At 47.3% G+C, this 15,948-nt stretch overlaps 1 protein-coding gene across 13 annotated transcripts; it reads left to right on the forward strand.

The window, feature by feature from the left end:
* Positions 1-1,182: 1,182 nt before the first annotated feature.
* Positions 1,183-9,895, forward strand: SPTSSB (serine palmitoyltransferase, small subunit B). 13 transcript variants are annotated; one of them, XM_015291674.4, is made up of 3 exons: positions 1,183-1,473; positions 3,377-3,494; positions 8,331-9,895. In XM_015291674.4, exons 2-3 carry the CDS (start codon positions 3,451-3,453, stop codon positions 8,602-8,604), a joined length of 318 nt encoding a protein of 105 aa, XP_015147160.1. In that variant the 5' UTR covers positions 1,183-1,473; positions 3,377-3,450; the 3' UTR covers positions 8,605-9,895.
* Positions 9,896-15,948: the final 6,053 nt, after the last annotated feature.

Consider the following 15,948-nt stretch of genomic DNA (forward strand, 5'->3'; position numbering starts at 1 on the left):
TTAGCTTAAAACAAAACCTCTGTGTAAGTATTTTTAGGATCAAAGACTAAGCCAGTATCAGTTCTGCAGTCAACATCCATAAAAATAGCAGCAGGAGAAAGAGGCTCTGTTCTTACTGCGTGAGCTGGGAGGGAGGGCGTCGCATCCTGATTGCCCCTTTGCTGCCAGCACTACTTCGTGCAAGCGCCTCTTAAAGATACTATACCAGGAAAAGGCGTTTTTAAAGCATCATTAAAATGTGCTCAAATGCAAAAGGACAGATCCAATATCTGTTGTTACATTTGGCCTTTGAAACAGTTTGTGTTCCTTTATGGCCTTCAGCAGACACTGGTCTGTGCCGGAGCAGCGGCAGGCGGCCCCGCAGTACTGCAGGTCAGCCCATGCACTGTGGTCCCTTTGGCAGCCAGTTGTTGTCACCTTGTAATGCAGCCCATATCGTTGGATTTTTCAGCTCGCCCAGCCCAGCTCATCCCTCTGCCCAGCTGTGGGAGCTGCCTGATGCTGGATAGGGACAGGTCACTGGCAAAGGACCTGGCACAGAGGCAGCCCCAGTCCCAGTAGCATCTGGGACAAGTTCTCAGCACCTCCTTGTCCTCCCTGGGAGCTGAAGGAAAGAGGTTTTGTCATCAAAATGAAATGCAAGCCACATGGCAGTGGAGGGGGCATCGGGAACTACATCGGGATGCCCCATCTCAGCCACTTCAAAGCAAAACCCATAACCTTAAAGGAAAGGATATGTTCCTAATGTCATTCTTTTGTAATGCAGTGACAACTTGGAGGGTTGAGAAATGGGATCAGCCCCATGAGATGAGCACTGCCACTGCCTGGCTCAGTGAATGAGGTTGCACCTGGTGTGCCGTGCCAAGGGGAGCAGTCAGCATGCAATCTGCTGTTTTATTCCTCACTTGTACAGTGAATTCAACTTCAGTAGCTCTTTGGTTGCGAGCAGGACACTCAGATACACTTTTTGATATTGAGGGGTGAATAAACTCAGGAAACCTAAGCTGCCTGTATTTCAGCATTGTGTATTTCCCAGAATTTCAAAGTCTTGGGCATATGTGCTCACTCATCTCTTTTCTGGGAACACCTCCTCTGATACACAAGCATAATTTCCCTCTGCATGCCCAGCACACAGCTTCCTTGCAGCCACACTGAAGCACACAACAGCGCTCAGCTCTCAGCCCCTTCCAGCCGCAGTGCGAGCTGCGTTAGCAGCCTACGGACCGCAGCACCGAGCAGCAGCAGCTGAAAGCCGGCCCGGCCCCAGGTGCCCAGAGGAAGGCTCCAGGAGCCAGAGCGCGTTACGCAGCTTCCCCGAGCAGATGCCACCCGCAGCCGCCCGGCGCCAGGGAACCACAGAGCTCCTGCGGCAGCGGGCGGAGCGGGGCGGAGAGGCTCGGAACGGGGCGGGCGGCCGCGGAGGTATTTCAGCGCGGCGCGGAGAGAAGCGGGGCGGAGCGGCGCGGGGTGCAGGTGAGGGCGGTGCGGGGCTCCGTTGCCCGCGGGCGGTGCGAGAGGAGCGGGGGCGGCGCGCAGCGCTCCCCGCTGTCGGGCGCGGGTGACCTTGGCGGAGCGGAGCCGCGCTGACGGTTCTACCGGCACTGCGCCGGGAGTGCGGGACTGGGCCAGGCCTCGGGAGTGAGACCGCAGGGAGCCGGTGCGGGAGGTGTTGCACAAGGACGGGCTGCTGGATGCGAGGTTTCTCTGTACTTGTTGCTGTAGAGCCGCAGTGAGGGGTATGCAGGTGCCGCTGCGGCTGTCAGGAGGATGGGTTGCCTTTGCAGGGGTTGGCTGAAAACAAGTCTAAGTGCCCTGAAATAGGTGGAAAGGCGGGGTGGGGGGGAGGTGAAGGTGCTGCCCAGACTGATGCGGTTGTTCTGCCTGCTGTGTGCTCTTTGCTTTCCTGGAGCTGTGGGTCCCTTCCAGTTACCTTCCAGTGGGAAAAGGTGCAGGAGTGCCTCCCTGCTGTACGAGATGGGGTGGGACAACCGAGGAGAATTCCCACTATTTGCTTAATCTGCATGCCTGGTGCTGTGTATTTACAAATGCTTTGGGATGTTTGTTTCTTTTGCACATCAGTATTACGAGCACGGCACAAATAACTGCCGCGAGAGCAATTCAGGCAGCCCTTGGAGCGCATCCTGGCTGCTGCGGTTTTGGCAGGGAAATGCAGGGCAGCTCTGTGCAGCGTGCGGGTGTTGTTTCTCAGGATGGGCAATGGGATGAAAGAGTCCCCAAAAGGTGCTGCTGTCACTGTGTGCCACGGGAGTGGCTGGGAGGCATGACCCAGTGACGCATGGCACCAAGGCTCAGGCTGTAGTGAAGTGCAGCTTCTGCTGCTTTAGAGGGATGTCAGCACAGCAGTGCAGTGCAGCAGTGAAGAGCTGTGTCCTGCCCTGCTGCCAGGGGTGCAGGGGCACTTCTCATCTCCTCCTCTCCAAAACTCAGTGGTGGTTTTGCTATCCCCCGTGTATAAGGGGTGTCCTCGATCAAGAGTTCAGAACTGTTAGCTCATAGGGATGAAGTGTCTTGCCAAGGAGGTTGTTCCTTATTACATCTGTGGGGTTTCTGAAAAATGCAAATCTCCCTTTTTATTTTGTATCTTTTGCAAGCGTCTCACTTCGTGTCTCTTTTTGCCTCATGGACTGATAACTGGTGTGGTGCCACGCTGCTGCCTCTCATCATTTCCCAAGGGAAATGCCCCTGCATGAGAGTTGGGACCTGCTTGCACCAGTACCTGTCAGCACTACACAGGATTCACCTTCTCATGTTACACGCAGTACAAAAGCAGCTATTGTTTTCAGCTCCTGCTGGAAGGACTCTGTCTGGATGCCCCATCCCTGGAGGCATTCAAGGCCAGGCTGGATGTGGCTCTGGGCAGCCTGATCTGCTGGTTGGCGACCCTCCACATAGCAGGGGGGTTGAAACTAGATGATCGTTGTGGTCCTTTTCAACCCAGGCCATTCTATGACTCTATGAAAATAAATACATTTGAAAGTAAAATATTCTGAAGCCCATCCTTGGCTATTTTGTGGGTCGAGCAATGGGTCATCATTGCCTTCAGAACTTCAGAGTATCTTAAGTTCCCTTGAAAGACCTAGCCAACATCCCAAAGCTTTGAGGTCTTAAGTAGCTTAGGTTAGCCCCCATGAGCAAGGTCATGAGTCCTGTAAGATACCTCACAGAAGATTTTGTTCTGCAGAAACTCTAAATGTTTTAAGTATTTGCAATACAGTCCTGGTGCTGGTCCCTAGTCACAAATCTGAGGACTTGTTGGGAATCAGCTCTCTTCAAAACCTTGTTAATGTGTCCATTGACGATGCAGGGAAAGCCAACCCTGAGATCTCACCGTGCCAATTCATGTTTCCTTCCCCAGCAGCACTCATCAGTGGAGCTCAGCTCTGCTCCAACGCAGAGTCCTAACGTGGGAAGAGGAGCAGAGCCTGGAGCATGCTCAGCATGGAGAAGGCTGGAAAGGAAGGAGCTTGTCAACCGTAAGTACAAGATAGCTGGGTAGGACAGCGTCTGAAGCAAGTTCTTTGAAAAATTAGTTTGGTATTAAGATAGGTACAGGAAGAAAACAGGACACAGGTGCTCCAAGCATATCTTTGTTGCAGAGGGGGGACTCTGACCAAGTCCCACTATTCCAACTACAGATCTGTCCAGGCAGCCAATGATAGTGGCAGTCCAGTGCCAATGATAGCTCCAAACTGGTGCCTATGGTCACAGTATTGACAAAGGCATGTGCACGTGGGGCCAGGTCTGTGCTCAGAGCTGCAGAGGAGGAAGCTGAGCTTGGGTTTTGTGCAGGTGTGGCACAGCCTTTCCTGTCGTGCCAATCGATTACTGCTTTGCCGCCTTACTGGAAGCTACCCATGGCAAGTGGAAGGCTTCTTGTCAGCAGTGAGAGGTGTTTGTTAGATTCCTGAGTCTTGTACGCATCATTGGCACAGGCTGCCCAGAGAGGTGTCCAAGAACCATGGAGACGTGGCACTGAGGAACACGGTCAGTGGGCATGGTGGGGATGCAGTGGTGTTGGGCTTGGAGATCTTGGAGGTCTTTTCCATCCTTCATGATTCTATTATTCCATGTAATTTAATCTTTTTTTCATTCAAATGAAGTAAATAGCAGCTATGTGCTGCCACACATGTCAGCAGGGAGGACAGTTTGTGCTGACAGGTTGGGGAGCTGATAGGAAGCCCAGGGTAAAGCAGAAATGTGGCTGAAAATGCCATTCCCTTACTTCTGCTCCTGAAGTATTTTTCCATTCCTGGAAGTTTGGTGTTTTTCCAAGAAAACTCCTGGCTGCAGTCAGAGCATGTTGACCAGTGCTCACAATGGCTGAGTCATGGCTGGTAGTAAAACGTCACCGAGGCTGAACTTCATTCAGGTGTTGGGTGCATGAATGGAGGCAAGTAAATGTGTGTACATGGAGCTCACTGGCACGCTCCCTGCAGCACAGCAGCTGGCAGCAACATGTGGCCACACATGTGATGAAGTGCTGGTGCAGGGGGACGAATACTGAGGAACAGAAACCATAAGCAACCTCAGTGCTGCTGTGTGTTTTTAATCCAGAATTACAGGAGAGGGGATATTCATTAAAATCTTTATGCAAAGATGCTTGTAATGGTGCGTAATAGCCCATAATGTCTACGGGTCATTGCTGTTCCTTTCATTGATGCTCTTTATCTGGCATTACCTCCCTGTGAAGAACAAGCTTTGGGGTGCATTTAAAATGTAAGTACTGCAGGGCTGTGCTTGGCGGGAGGTGGCAGGCAGCTTGCTGGGCTGAGCTGACACCGTGGCCAGGGGCTGTGCTGCGTGCAGAGATTTGGAGCAGCACAGCTGTAATAGAGCACAGACCGTGTCCCCAGGCAGTGCTGGCACTCAGATTTTCCACACCATTTTAACTGCTGCCTCATCTAAATTTCATCCCCATTTCTTCCCGATTCCTTGTCCACAGGACCTGCATTTCATTCATTATGCGCCGTTTGGTGCTCACTGAATAAAACATATTAAAGCGAGTGCACGACAGACTGGGAATGTGAATCCCTTTCTCGTTCCATTTGCATTTTTCAGAGACGTCAGCCTACATAAAATCAATGGGGTCACCCCAGAGTTATGTCAGCACTAAGAGGGACAAGATTGGTGCCTTAGAGAAGTCAGGACAGACTGTCTGAGTAACAGTAGACAAAAAACCTCTGTCACAGTAAGATTACAGATGAGAGCAGTTAAAGCCCACCTGCAAATTCTTTATCCATATTTTTCAATATCCAATGAACATGGCTACCCATACTTCTAGTAGCCGAACTGACTTGCACACTTCTGCAGGAATACTTCCATCCACAGGAAATTCTCAGCGTGTGCATTTGGGCATATGCCCCTCAGCCCCCAGAGCTGCAGACTGGGCCCCCAAAACAAGGGGGCTGTCACACAAGGCAGAAAAGCTATAGCAAAGTACTTAACACTGGCATCTCCAAATCGTACCACCAAGCGCTGCTGTAGCCCTGCAAATCAAGATTATCAGTACCATTATTTTTTTATATTAAGCGTGCCCTTAAATGAAACCTGGCATACTTTTTTGGGTGATGATTTATGTTTTCAGCTGCCCTAATCAGAGACGTGTGTCAGCAAGCAAGAAAATCAGGTTGCCACTTAGAGCAATAAAAGCTGCTTTACAGGTTTCTCTTCTTGCCTTTTTCCTTGGAGGTGAAATTGCTGAAAATAACTGGATCATTGCTTAATGGCTTTATAAGCTGAATTCTATTCATTTTACTCATAGCTGGTTGTAACAGCCCCGTGCCTTCTAAACAGGAAGGCATTTCCACAGCACAGCTGAATACTTGGATTGAAATTTGTAGACAAATGAGCACTAAGCTGAAGTTCCCTGACAGCGCGTTATCTCCTCCCATGCAGAATATTGTACACTGATGAATGTTTAGCACAGGACCCTTTCAATGTGGAGCTCCTGCTGACTGTATCTTTAATGTTACAGAGCACTGTAATGCTTAACAGTGCAAGCAGAAGCTTCTTTAGGACAAGTCCTGTTTAAAATGCTTCTGATAGCACTGCAGCTGACTGGTCTGGGTGGAAGGCAAGAGGTGTTGAGCTGTGGAGTCTGACTTGTGCCTCAGCTGATGCAGAGGGAATACCTTCAGGAAAGGTATCTGTGCCACAGTAACACTGGGTTCTGGTATCTCACTGTCTGAGCAGCTGGTTTAAGAGGGCTTCTTCCCTCTCGTCTGTATTTTCCTTTTATAAATTATGCATCTAGAACTGCATTATTCCAAGCCACCCCTCGTGCTCCTAACAGAGGAAGTCTGGGTGGTTAGGTGCAGTGGAAGTGTTCGTGGTGAGGACATGACTGTAATTTGAAGATCTTTTACTTATCTCAACCTCCATCATTCATTTGGAGGTGCTGCAGCCTGCACGCAGACAGCTTATGCTGGAGGAGCAGGGCTGGAGGAGTCCCATTGCAGCGCGTGTTACTTGGATCAGTGACCAACATGAACTGAAAAGAAGTCCTCAGGCTAGAGATATTTAGCAAAATTGCACTGCTGTCTCTGGTATAAATCAAGAGGTCCGCTGCTTATTTACTTCATACTACATTCATGTATCCCTCCAAAACAGCACCATCTCCTAAGTGACGGCGCTCAGCCTGCAGCCTGGTCCAGTATCAGTACAGTCGGCCTGGGGAGATGTTTTGTTATTCTGGCTGTTCCATCTCGCAGTGAAGGGAGTCAGCTCTGCACTGATGTACATGTGTGCATGTGCTGCTGTGGCCAGAAGGCTGCATCAGTGCACAACCCCTGATGCCCAAAACCCACAGCCCCAACAATAGCCTGGTGAGGTCAAGCAGCACAGCACAGCCCAGCGGTTCTCCCTCGGTCAGGCTTAGCAAGTATTTACCCAGAGAGATATGAGTTTAACTAGCATAGGTATAACCCCAGTGTAAATACTGTAATCCTAGATAGCAGAAGAGGGCCGTTATCATCCTACTTTCAATCCTATAGGCAAGGGCTTAACCTCTTCATTGAAAAATGATGCTTTTCTGCAGAAGGTATAAATAGAGACACTCTTGGCTCCCAGTGAGTCACAGCTTGCCAGCTGTGTCTTTTTTATTACAATCTGTGCAATATTTACAAGGTTCTAAGGCCTCTCCTGAGTCCAGCCTTGAAATAATTTATCTCAAAGGAATCATCTTCCATTCATACCAGGGCAGAAGCCCACAGCAGACCTTTCTCCCCAGCCTGTACCCTTGCCACTGATGGAGGTTTAAAATGGAAGGTCTGTGCCAAAGCACAGATGGAGGGAGCTGGTTGGCTTCCTGGAGAGGCAACTGTAGGACAAAACCTTTACACAACAGCACTAACCTAACGTGTCCAAGGATCTCAGTGCCTGGTGCTTTAGGCAAGAGATTGCAGACCTAAGTGATGCACTGGAAGCAGGACTGAAGTCTGTTGCTCCCTTTTGCCATGAGCTAACCTGTTTAATGTGTGCAGCCCTGTAGAGTTGCTCAGTGTTCTGCCCATTTTCTCTAGCTACATGGTTTCAACCTGAAATTATGGATTATCCGAAATACTGCAAAACAGCTTGTAACTAGAAAGGGTGGAAAGCAAAACCCACTTCCTAGTTAATACTTGCTCAGCCATTCTCCTTTGTGTGGAGATGGGAACAGTGAATGCATCATGCTATTTACCTGAGAGGAAATTCCTTCCTAGACTTGTAAATTCCACTAAATAGTCTTTTAATCTGTAATGTACCTGAATGAGCTGAGAAAACAGATGTAATTTGAGATGACTTTTCTCTCCTCTTCATTGCTTGTCCTTTCTTTATTCCCAACAATTGCAGAGTAATAACAAATGATTATCAGAAGAAAGCAGACTTTATAGAGCAGCCCTTTTAATTTCATCTTTGCTGCAGTCTGAGAGCTTGCTGTCAGCACATATGGAAGCTGGCCCAAGGCCTTCCCTTTTAAATACCTATCACTCTGACTTCCACCTGAACCCTGTGCCTTTGCAAGCTAATGCAGTTCTAATTCTTACTGTAGAATGAATAGCCAAACTCATAACCGCCATGCAGGAACTGAGTGCCCAACTGATACAACTTGAATAACTGCAGGCAGCAATTCCCAGAGCTGAAGGCAGTCTGCCTCCACCCCAGGGCAGCTGAGGCAGGTGGTGGTACCAACGCACTGTATTTCCTTTTGAACTTTATTTTGTGGAACAATTACAGGTGGAATTGGACTTGCAATGATGGTCACCCCACCGGTTTTATCTCCAGGTCCTTTGTTCCACTGCAGCTGTAATCTGGGCTTCTTATCATTACAGGTCACCGTCTCAGAACCACTGGAACCTGGCGATGGATATTAAGCGTGTGAAGGACTATATCTACTGGCTGTACTACCAGTACCTGCTGATCACCTGCAGCTACGCGCTGGAGCCGTGGGAGCAGTCCATGTTCCACACCATCATGGTGACTGTTTTTGCAATGGTGGTGTACACAGCCTATGTCTTCGTCCCCATCCACGTCCGTTTGGCTTTTGAGTTCTTCTCCCAGATATTTGGGGTCCAGCCCGACAGCACGGTGTCCGTGGTGAACTGAACTTGGCTGAGCAGTGATCAGCAGCTCTCACAGCATCTGAAATGCAACGTCTTCTACAACCTTGTGTATTTATTCTGAAGAAGTTTTGCAGTTATGAAAATACCATTTTCTCTTCCAAAATACGGCTCGCTTAATCACCATAGCTGACAACCAGAATAATGCACTGCCTGCTGGCTGCACAGTCCTGGTTAAATCAAACCCAGGCCAGCTTTTGTTGTGTGATAATGAAACACATCCTCTGGAATGCAACACTTCCTAATATTCCACTGCCTCACTCTAAGAAAAATAGTCCCATCCCACGAGTCCCCTGCATTCAAGAGCATCTTCTAGTCTCTAACACCTCCAGGACTTAACTTCTTTGGCATAACAGAAGGCAGGCAGTTCAGAATTACATGGTTTTTATACTTCCAGCAGCCTGATTTCACCATGTTGGCGTATGGGAAGCATTTTAAGCAGAGGCTGCTTAAGATGGCTGTGAGGAATGGCATTATGGAAGGACATTCAGCCAACAGAGTACTGTGGCAAAATACACCGTGCTTCCCTTGACCCAAGTGAGTGCATGTAAGGAGATGAGTAAAACGCAGCATGATTTGAGTGCAAATATCTGGTTATTGGCTACTGGATTTTAATGGATAAGAAATTAGAAGAGAAAGTGATAACGAGTGTGAACTTGATTCCAACTTGATTCCAATTGTCTGCATGTAAGTTGTCACGTCTGGTTTTAGGTAGTCTAAATAAGATAGTGACAAATCAGCCTGTAGGTGACCTTGCTGATGGCTGGAAATGATGCCAAGAAACAGAACGGGCTCTGTGTTGGTGCACCTCTGCCACCCCTGAGAAAGGCTGAGCCGTCCCTTATTTCTGCTCCCGTTCACTGAGGCAAGCAAAGTGCTGCACCAGGGGAAGATGATCCAGTAAGTAGAGTGGAAGTAATATTTTTAAAACTGCAGGGATGATGCCTGAGTGCTTCAAGAGATCTCCTTTATAAAGAAGAAATGAGATTTATTTTAATTGCCTGCGGGACGTTTCTCAAACAGTGGAAGGTTTGTTGGTTTTTCACTCTCCATTTGAAGCACATAGCATTGCCAAATGATAAGTTATACAGTGCATGTATCAGCTGATGCTACTGTTATTAAAATGAGAAGTGTATAATGTAAATAGCAGCGCTACAAAGAATGAGGCCTTCCTAAGTTTATTTGGAAACTAAGACATGTTTTGAAGGTTGAACAGATCTGAACGTGTGTACGCAGTTTTTCAGAAAACAATAAAAGTTTATTCTTTGGAAACAGTATTTCAATGCTGTTGGCTCTTCCCATGTTTTCTCCTTGCTCATAGGTACACTCACATTGCCAATACAGGCGGGTCACAAAGTGGATGAGTTCCCTTGGGGACAACCACTGCCTTGCTTCAAATTAAGGCAAAGAGTACCTATAGGTGCTGCAACTGAAGGGCTTAGGCTCACGTGAGAGCTGAAGGCTGGGCTGTCCTTTCAATTTAACACAGCAGTTAGCCAGCAACGGTTATGTACCAAGCTGTAATCACACTTGGAGTAGATGGAAAATATCAAGTACCTGTGAAAATGTCTATGAAAGCAGACTATGAAATAGAATAAAAGTAACAACCCAAACGTTGGGGTGAAGAAAGATTTGCCCGGCAAGTCAGTGCTTGAACTGAAAATAGCTCCCAGTGTCCTATCCTCAAAAGATTCTACTTTTTAACTAGATAATGTGATGAAGCAAACGCCACGACATCTCCCCATCGATCTCGTTTCCAACTACATCTCATTCTCCAGTTTCTCAGAAAGGTTATTTGTTCCCGCTGGCATCAAACACAACCGGCCTGCTCCAGCAGCACAAGGAAAAAAGCTTTCTTCTAGGCATGCAAAGGCCTCATATCTCCAGGAGCACACGCCCCAAGTGCTGCAATTTAAACATTTAACTTAAAGCAAACAGAACAAGCAAACAGGCAAAGGGAAATTCCACTCATTTCTCATGGTGAGAATCCTATAAAGTACTTCTTTTCCTTATTATCTTTGCAGGAGGCGCTTGGGAAGATGGCCCTTGAAGCCTCACTTAACCAAAAACACTTTTTTTAATGTATGTTATCAACTTGTTTACTAAATTTCAAAGGAGATTTTGGGCAGGGGGAATAGAGAAAGTAGAGACACTGCTGAAAATAACTTCCCGCTGAAGAGACATTTGAGATTTTCCCAGTCCTTTTCACTGCATAGCTACTTATTACTCAAAAGGAGTGGGTACCAGAGGGACATTCTCAAAGCACTTTGGCATGTGGCAGTAAGCAAAGCCTTTTGGGTTTTTTTTGCCAAATATAAGAGAGAGGAGGCAGGATACCACTGTCCACAGCTTGAGACCATACCACAGCTTAGGAAACACTGCTCCAGTTTTGAAATCCTTTTCCCCATCGGTGAAACCATTCATAATGTTAGAAGGCATTTTATCATCAGCTTGCATCTGAACATCATGCAGAAGCACTTTGTGCTATAACAGCACTCAGCCATAGGACGAGGCACAACTCCATTGTGAAAAGTGTAGTGATAGGCTCTGTATAAAACACCTTGGTGAGGCTCTTTTCTCCTGCTTCATTATTTCTCCATTTTCCCTGTAGCTAATTGTTGCATTATTGCCCTACTCTAGTTGTAGTTCAAGCTGACCGCAGCAGCTGGAAGCCTTTACACCAAAAAAAGGCAAAACATTAAGAGTAGACAGAACCAATTAAACAAACAAAGGCCAAAACAAAAACCCATTTCAGCTGCATTCACCCTGAAAGTACAAACGCATCATTAAATTAAGCACCGAGACATTCTGGGGCTCAGTGGTTAAGCACTATACCTCCCTTGTTTAAAATTCATTTTCTTAATTTCGTTTAATCAAAGCAAGCATTTATCCTGCCTAAAGGTTTCAGGGCCAATTTCATGGCTCACCTCCCAGATCCATTGCAGAGGGTGACCAACGTGCACGTGTCCAGACAAGGAACCTCCAGAAGTGCTCCCAAAGCCTTCCCAGGGAGCCTTTGCTGAAGACTGCTAAAGAAAGTTTCCTTGGACTGTCCTTAGATGGGGTCTCACATGAGACACCATTACCAAGCATAGGTCTAGCAGGGTTATTTCTACATTATTTGTTGTATTTCTTCTATCATGTGACTTAAAATACAGGGCTTGAAATAGGGCAGCGGCGGCTTCTAGCCCCAAAGATGACACATCTTCGTCTGGGTGTCTGATTTTAGCTACAAGATATTCCCTGAAAAATGAGACCCCGTGTGGCTGAAATTTTGAAACCCTAGAGATGTTCAAGTAAATGTTTCGGTAAGTTTCATCACTGCTGTTCTTTGACATGTAAAGGAAAATCACCTCCGCCGTTGGAAGCTCTGCTGCACTGCACTGCAGGAGGCAGACGTTGCCCAGATGTTCTCAGAACCAGCCCTGTGTGCTGCACACTGTCACAGGAGGACCCCAAATACAGCACTCCACATCTGCCTCCCTGCACCACTTACCCAGGCAATGCTCCGTTTCAAGAGTTTCATTTCCCTAATCACTCAGCAGCCAGGAAAACCTCTGTAAGCAGTGTTTCTCTGAGTACACGAGGAGCAATCAGCAGACCCTAAGAGCCCACTTACACACACACACAGCATTGGCTGCCAACACTGGGCTGATTGTCACCAACAAGCTATTGCAGCCCAGGGCAGAGATGTGGACATGGGGCAGTGAGCCAGGCTGAGCTGGTGAAAACAGCAGCAGAAAAGGGTAATTTTCTAATTAAATATTACTGAACTCTTGAGGACTTTCACACGTTCAAGGAAAAGGATTATGTCCAATGCTATACTACAAGCAGCACTGCCCTCACGTGTATCAGCTCCTACCCAAGTCATCTTCATTATTTGCTCCCAAAATACCAAACCCCAGCTGTATCAGCAAGTCACTGCTCTTATCCCACCACAAAACATGCCCTGCATGGAGCCTACATTCCTGTGTTCAGTAACTCCAGATATCCTCCTAGCAAAGATAAGGTAACTTACTTATCTGGGTGCTGTGTGCACTGAGGTATTGACAGCAGCAGAATTTGGTGATAAAATATGACAAATTGAGCCACTCCTCTCCTTCGTGGTTACCAGTAAGCTCTCCTAACGGACAAGGGCAGGTGGTAGCAGGCCTGCAGGACAGAGGGACACATCAGCTCCCCGCACTGCACCAAAGCAGGCGGGCACCTCGTTCTTTCCAGAAAGAGGAAATGGTTCATGGGATGGGATGGATCATCAGACAAAGCAGATACAATATCACAATGAAAAGAAGACAAACCAATCATCTCTTCTGCCACTTGAATTACTCTGTGTCCATTAGCTTGCAGGCAGCTGCTCGTGGTGTTTTCCTGCACAAGCCCTATGTGCCTCACTGGGATCAGAGCAGCAACAAAAAGGGAAGCAAAGCAGCTCCTTCACTATTTTCCCTTACATGCAGCCAGGAAAACTTGGCCCGTGCTAAATGAAGACAGCATGGTTCAAAACATGATCATTTGTTCCTCAGAGTAAGCAACACTCTGCCACTGCATCCAAACATCCCACGTTATGAAAATATCAGCAGCTTTCATGGGAACACCCCAGCTCCAACACTATGATTCACGGGCAGAGGTTAGAATTAACTCTGAGACTTTTGTCATCGTCTGTGTCTGCTCCACCCATATTTCAGAGGTCCTCACAGCAGTTTCTACATCACCAGCTGACAGCTGATAAATCACGCTGATGCTGGCGTTCCAATACAGCAAGCCTAGCGTGTCCCAGAGCTGTTACTGGGATTACTGAGGCCTCCTGAGGTGGGGATAAGAAGCTCTGAGCTAGAAACAGGCTGTACAAATCACTTCATGTGGAATAAGCTTAGTTATCCTCCCCCGGTTACCAGGAGCCATTAGTCTTGGTTTAAAAGTGATATTTAAAAGATGCATGTGCACCCTTCGCATCAGAATCGTGCAGTCAGATGCAGCCTGCTGCTGGTACTCAGCCAGGCAGGAGAGAAAAGCCAAGAACGAGGGCAGAGAGGAGAGCAGAAATATCCATGAGATGGAGAATAGGGTAAATCTGGCAAACGTCTAAGAAAATTCAGAGTTTGCCTTCTCACAGTGACTGAACAAGGAGAGAAAAGGGAGGAAAGGCAAACGGTGTCAGGAACGGACATATGTCAGCTGGGATGATGTTTCAGTTACTTCTTCTGACAGCTCCTATCTTTGCTTCATAATCACGGAGCAGATCAGAAACATCTCATTATTTCAAGGTCATACTCAAGGATGAGTTAACATGCCATGAATCCTGATCAGCTTCAGGTGTTAAAAAATAAGAACGGGAAGAGGAGCTGCTGGTAAATGTGCATCAAGGAGGATCTGATGCAGGACAGCTGAGTCCAAAGTCCGGATTGAGCCCTCCTAACGTCACGAGAGGGCTGTGACGGCACTGCAGCAATGCAATTAAATATGGGGTGACAAGGCACAGTGCACAGCCTCACCCACAGCCTGGCAGCACAAAGAGCGTCTATCAGCTCTTCGCATTCCCCACAGCTGCGCTGTGCAGTAGGAGAAGCCTGGTAGCTCATAGACATTAATTATTTGCCACAGGTGCAACTATGGAGTGATTTATTAAGCCACAGCTGGAAAAATGATGGTGTAAGGTGAGCAGATGCATCCAGCTCCACTCCATCTGGTGGTGCCTTCCACCACTCCATCCAGGTGTCTCGCCTGGAGGCAGCACGTGACGTTTGCTATGGGTATTTTACTCCAGTTAGGTAATACATCCCAAGAAGACCTCTCCAAATCACACACAAATGACTTTGACTTCCCTTTCTAGTGTTTCATCTCACTGCAGAACAAAAGGCACAGCTGGGTGAAATCAAGCAGCGTTAGCCCACGGTTCTGGTGTGTGTACCTACAGTCAGCACTGGGTTCTGCTGTCAGCACTGCAGTGTGGGGACACACCAAGGAATCCAAGGGCTCCCTGCATTAAAGCATTCACATCTGGATAGGCACAATTAATTTGCAATCCACCAGTCCAGGTAGCTCAGTATCCAGATGCTTAATACAGATATATTCTGTTGGCACTGAAACACTTTCAGAGTTCAGTTCAACATCAGCTCTCTGTCCTGAATTACTGCATCGTCTAAAATCCACTCAATCCAAACATGAATACAAAAGAACAGGACTCTGGGCACTGAAGCAGGCATCTTATTGCAACAGCCCTGGGTATTTGGCCTGTTCTTCACGAGAAATCTTGAATCAAAACTAGCATCGCTGAGGCTGCTTTTTGATATAAATGCATGTGCTCTTCAATAAATCATGAGCTGCACACATTGGTAGCAGCTGTGGAAGTTTCCACTCACAAAGAGCAGTCTACAGCCTGTGCCTTCACATCAGAAGTCCATCACACACATGATAAGTTTCAGTTTTGCAATTCTATAGCAAAGCAATACCTGCACAGACACCTTTTAATAAGGACGTGTCAGATCTCCCTGTCGTGCTTGTGCCAGCATGATAGGAGAGGTGGAAAGAAATATTCAACCCACTAAAATTGCAACACCTCTTCCTGAGAATTTATCTTGATGAATGATTATAAAATGCATATGCCATCACTGAAGCCTGGTGCAAGAAAAAGGGGGAAAAAAAAGATGAAAGGTCTAACTGCCATGGCATTACCTTTGTCAAATCTGCTACTTCAGGAACATCTTACATTACAGCTGGCGTGATGCTCATTGCTAAAATGCTCAAGAGCTCTGGCTGAGCCCGGAGAGGGCAGAGCACCTCATCCTCCTCTTCCATGTCTTCCTTCTATTTGCAAGGTGGGATCACTCTTTCTGTTTGCTTTAGCTTCTGTTTTAACCAATAACACCTCCTTTCCTTTCTGCTCCTCCTCCCCTATGAGCTATCAATCTTTGGCTCTTCCAACCACTAATGGGCCTCCAATGTTCTGCTACATCACTCTCCTTATGTTCTCACAGAGGAGAACTCCAAGTGCTAATGTCTGACAGTATAAGTTCTACAACAAGACATGCATTTACCAATGGCAGTGCCCAGTGTTTCCACTGCCCTGGCTCCTCTCCTGGCAGCTCCAAGCCTCCGAGCACAGCACACCTTTCACCAGGTCTCCTTTAGCCCACTGATGCCTTTAGATGGTTATAGATGAGAATGGAAGATTACAAAAGGCGGACGGAAAGCAAACAGCTACCGTACAATAGTCTCTAAGATTCTTGTTATGACCCGATGAACAAATATTTACCTTTTTATAACAAATATTTCTGAGGTTCAGGTCTAGTGCATCCTGTTACAAGTAACAAGCATTCCAGTAGTAAAGCAA

Source organism: Gallus gallus, chromosome 9 (assembly GCF_016699485.2).
Source record: "Gallus gallus isolate bGalGal1 chromosome 9, bGalGal1.mat.broiler.GRCg7b, whole genome shotgun sequence".
NCBI classification, from domain to species: Eukaryota; Metazoa; Chordata; class Aves; order Galliformes; family Phasianidae; genus Gallus; species Gallus gallus.